The 3,784-nt window shown below is 46.6% G+C and overlaps 1 protein-coding gene across 1 annotated transcript; it reads left to right on the top strand.

The window, feature by feature from the left end:
• Positions 1-5: 5 nt before the first annotated feature.
• Positions 6-3,205, top strand: TTC19 (tetratricopeptide repeat domain 19; the record flags this gene model as incomplete). The annotated part of the gene is made up of 7 exons (XM_009882750.1): positions 6-29; positions 564-620; positions 859-920; positions 1,472-1,566; positions 1,769-1,923; positions 2,216-2,378; positions 2,889-3,205. Coding segments are annotated over 7 exons (690 nt in total), but the record flags the coding sequence as incomplete, so codon positions are not given.
• Positions 3,206-3,784: the final 579 nt, after the last annotated feature.

Genomic DNA, 3,784 nt, shown 5'->3' with positions numbered 1-3,784 from the left:
TGGCCTTCATGCAGGGACAGCGGGACAATGTGAGTAACTCGGGTCGTCCCCCCCCCCGAATTTTATGAGTCTGACATCTTGTGCAAGATGGTGAAGGTGCTGTGACAAGCTGAGTTGTGAGGCAGAGATCTCCCAGTATAAAGCAGAATAATTTGCTGTGGGACTGCTGTCCCATGGAGCACATCTTGCTAAGAAAGATGCTTTCACGGTTAAATTTTGAGCTTGAACATGGTGCAAGGGAAGGAATACTTCTTCCTGCTAAATGCCACAGTCAGGCATTTAGATACTGTCCCCAGGAGAGTCTGGGAAAGCCCTGAAGGCACACAGATGTGGTAAACTCATGGCTGGTGTAGCAGTCCTAAAGTAGAAACTGGAAGGACCCACCAGTTGGCAGTGCCATTGGGCTCCAGTTAGCCTTTCACTTCTGACTGGTCTTGACATACAATGTAAACGCCACAAATTGAGAGGGAGGTTTCTCCCAGTAGTCTGCCCCCATAAGGATATAGATCTTTTGTTTTAACTGCCATCATTCCTCAGTATTCTCTTGAAAATTCTCATTGCAGGCAGAAAAGCTCTACAAAGCAAGTATGAGCTATTTGCTTGCAGGGGACACGAAGGAGGTATGTTCTTCTGATAAAGGCTTTCGGGGGGAGTATTAACAATTCTTTGGTCTGTTTCTTGTGCTGTAATAGCTCCTACTGGAAATCGGCAGTACTAGCTATGGGCTTGCCGGCTTCCCAAGCACTTCCTTTAAGGGGGTGGGCATTTTCAAGGTCTAAACTCGTTCTTTGGCAAAGTGATGTTTCTACTGGGGAAATGCAAGAAGAATAACAGTTGCATTGTGTGTCCTCCTGGCAGGATGACAATGCAATCCTTGAGATGTCCCTCAAGCTGGCCAGTATCTATGCTGCTCAGAAACAGTGAGTTCCCTGCTAAAGGCATCTTTTGCTTTAATCTCAGCTTCACAGTGGCAGTGAAGAAAGAGGCTCTTTCCTCTAAGAATAGAGTGCCTGAGAAAGCTTTGCTCTGCCAAGATACCGTCAAGGTTCCAACTGGCATATTTGCCTACCCACTGTCATGTAGCACAGTGATTGCCCAGCTTAGGGCAGAAGCAGCCATAAAGGACATCGCTCTTTAGTCTTAAATCCACACCTCACAGGAGAGAAGGGTTTTGAATGCCATTGGTGGCTGGTAACTCATAGCTTCATTTTTCAGTAGAGCATCGGCATGGGTTGCCTGAGCTGGCCTTAGTTGGGGGGAGGGGGCCCTCTCCACCTCTTGGATCCCTTTGCCCGTGGGTCAAGAGAAGGGTCCAGGCCACAATCAAGAAGAGAGCACTGAGGGCAAGAAGGTTCTGGTGAAGGGGAAATGTTGTCTTACAGGCTCTTTAGAATGAGGGATTGAAGGTGTTCACATCTATCCCTGAAGGGATGGAAGGAGCCTTGCTTTGCTGAATTGTTCTGTTTTGCAGGCACAAATTAGCCCTGGCTGGCTACGAGTTCTGCATCCTGACCTTAGAGGAGAAGATTGCCAAACAAAAGGACTTGCCTGAGGATGTCTTACCAGGTGAGACTGCCTTGTCTGCCAAAGGCTTCTCTCATTATCTTTGCTCCCTTTCCCTGTCCTCGATGTTGCTTTCCATACTGCCTAAGCACCATCTTCATGTCAATCCATTGTCTTCACACCACACGAGTTTCCTACTCTTGTAGGATGGAGACTCATGCTTGATCTTGTAGAAGTGATCACTTCCACTCCTCTCTATTTGCAGCTGAAGAAAAGGCCAACACCCGTCTCTTGCTTGGGATGAGCCTAGACTCCTACGCTCGCTATCTCCTAAACATTAACCAGCTCCCAGTGGCCCAAAAAATGTATGAGAAGGCTCTGCAGATATCAAATGATGTTCAGGGAGAGACTCATCCACAGGTGATGTGTACAATGGTAGTTTAGGGAAAGAAAGGCTAATCTCCTAGGGAGTGAGGTAGCCTTAAAAGCAGCTTTGCTGGCATCAAACGTACACAGCACTAAATTAGGTTCTGTTTTCCAGCCGGGAAGAATGAGCATGCTGCATGCTGATATATAAGACATTTTCTTACTGAAAGCTTCTCTGGGCAATACTACTTTTACTAGTGTGACAGGGGTATGGATGTGGTGCTTCTGCTGCCCCAGACTTCTGCACAAGTCTTGCTCTGAGACTTCCTTTTGTGTCCTGGTGCAGACTGTGGTTCTGATGAATGACTTGGCAACTGTGCTGGATGCTCAGGGGCACTACGATGAGGCGTACTCCCATGTGAAGAGGGCAGCTGAGCTGGCAAAGGAGACTCAGCACCCTGAGGAGCACATGGTGCTGAATAACCTGGCAGCAATTCTGATGCACAAAGGTAGGTAAATAAATGTCTAGCCTATGTGACTGTGCTTGCGCTAACTGCAGATACCTGCATTGTAGGATTGAATTACAGCATTATTTTTGTGTTACTATTTTTAGTTTAAGCAGTAGGTCTGCTGACTTTGATTAGGCAACCTGTGTTGTGTTCAAATTGAATTCAGCTGCTGAAGGATCCTGTCCAAGATAAATGTAGTAGTGGTACATCTGACTCAAAAAGCTGCCAGAGGATCTTGTTTCCCTTGTCCTGTATGTACAGTAACTGGTTCCAAAAGGACAGAAAGCATGCTTGAGACTTGCTTCTATGGCATTTTAATGCTGAAGCAGCACCTTGTCCCATTGTCGTTGCTGCTGTCTAGCTCTCATAGTTGGCACCCTATGCTGGATGTTTTCTGAACCTCCCTAGGTCCTGATGTGTTCCAAGTAGTCCTTACTTGTCCTTTGCGTGTGGCCTTTGCAAATGGCTGATGTAGTTGGCTAGCAATGCTGCTTTCTCCTCTTGCTACAGAAGACTTCCTGCAAGCAAAACAAGTGTACAAAGAAGCTCTCAAGCAGGCACAACAGAAGGGGGATGCTGCTTCTGTCCAGCATATCCAGGAAGAACTAGCTGAACTGGCCAAGAGGAGAAAGGGCTCCAAATAAGCCTGGCCATGGAGTCCCACCTTGAGGTGGCTGCCAGCAGCAAGGGTTGGTCAGTACAAGCAGCCTGGGACCAGTTTGGTGCAACTCTCCAGGGAAACAGCAACGAGGAGCGTAAGGACTGCTTAACAGGAAGGGCTGCTATTGCCTAACAACTTAGCCCAAAATAAAGCTGTGAAATCTTAACTATGTTAATTGTGGTGTAGTCTATGGTTGGAGAGACCTACTGTGCTAGTGATCTTTGTCTTGACTGCCAGCAAAGTGCAAGTCTAGCCTGGTATTAATCCTTGCAGTTCACTCAAGCAGTAGTCATTTGCTACTCCTGACTTCACAAAAGTATTTACTTTCAAACATGGCTGTACTAAAGCTAAGTCATGAAAAAGAGAACAGGCAGGAATTGCCTGACTCTTTACATGCTGGCTAGCACAACAGGCTGTACTTCTGTCAGTGCTACAGCTCAGTATCTATTAACTTCAACAGAGCATTTCCCAGACTATACCTGTACTATGACAGAGCTGTAGCTCTGTGTCCTTTTCAAACAGGTTGCCTGAAGATCAAGTGTTTTTCTTCAAAGCATTTAGCATCCAAAGATAGAACATGCCCTCTCAGATAAGGGATGAAACTGTAACCAGAGCTGTTTTCAGAAATAAAACTCGGCTACCTTACCCCAGTCAAGAGCACACAAAGTGCCAAAGCTGTCCTCCTGTCTTGGCTTCCTGTTGGAAAAGGTGGTATGTGCAAACTGTCAGGTTTGGAAGCGACATG

The sequence above is a fragment of the Charadrius vociferus genome, unplaced genomic scaffold, assembly GCF_000708025.1.
Source record: "Charadrius vociferus isolate BGI_N301 unplaced genomic scaffold, ASM70802v2 scaffold793, whole genome shotgun sequence".
In the NCBI taxonomy this organism is placed as follows: domain Eukaryota; kingdom Metazoa; phylum Chordata; class Aves; order Charadriiformes; family Charadriidae; genus Charadrius; species Charadrius vociferus.
This window is presented reverse-complemented; position numbering and strand designations above follow the sequence as displayed.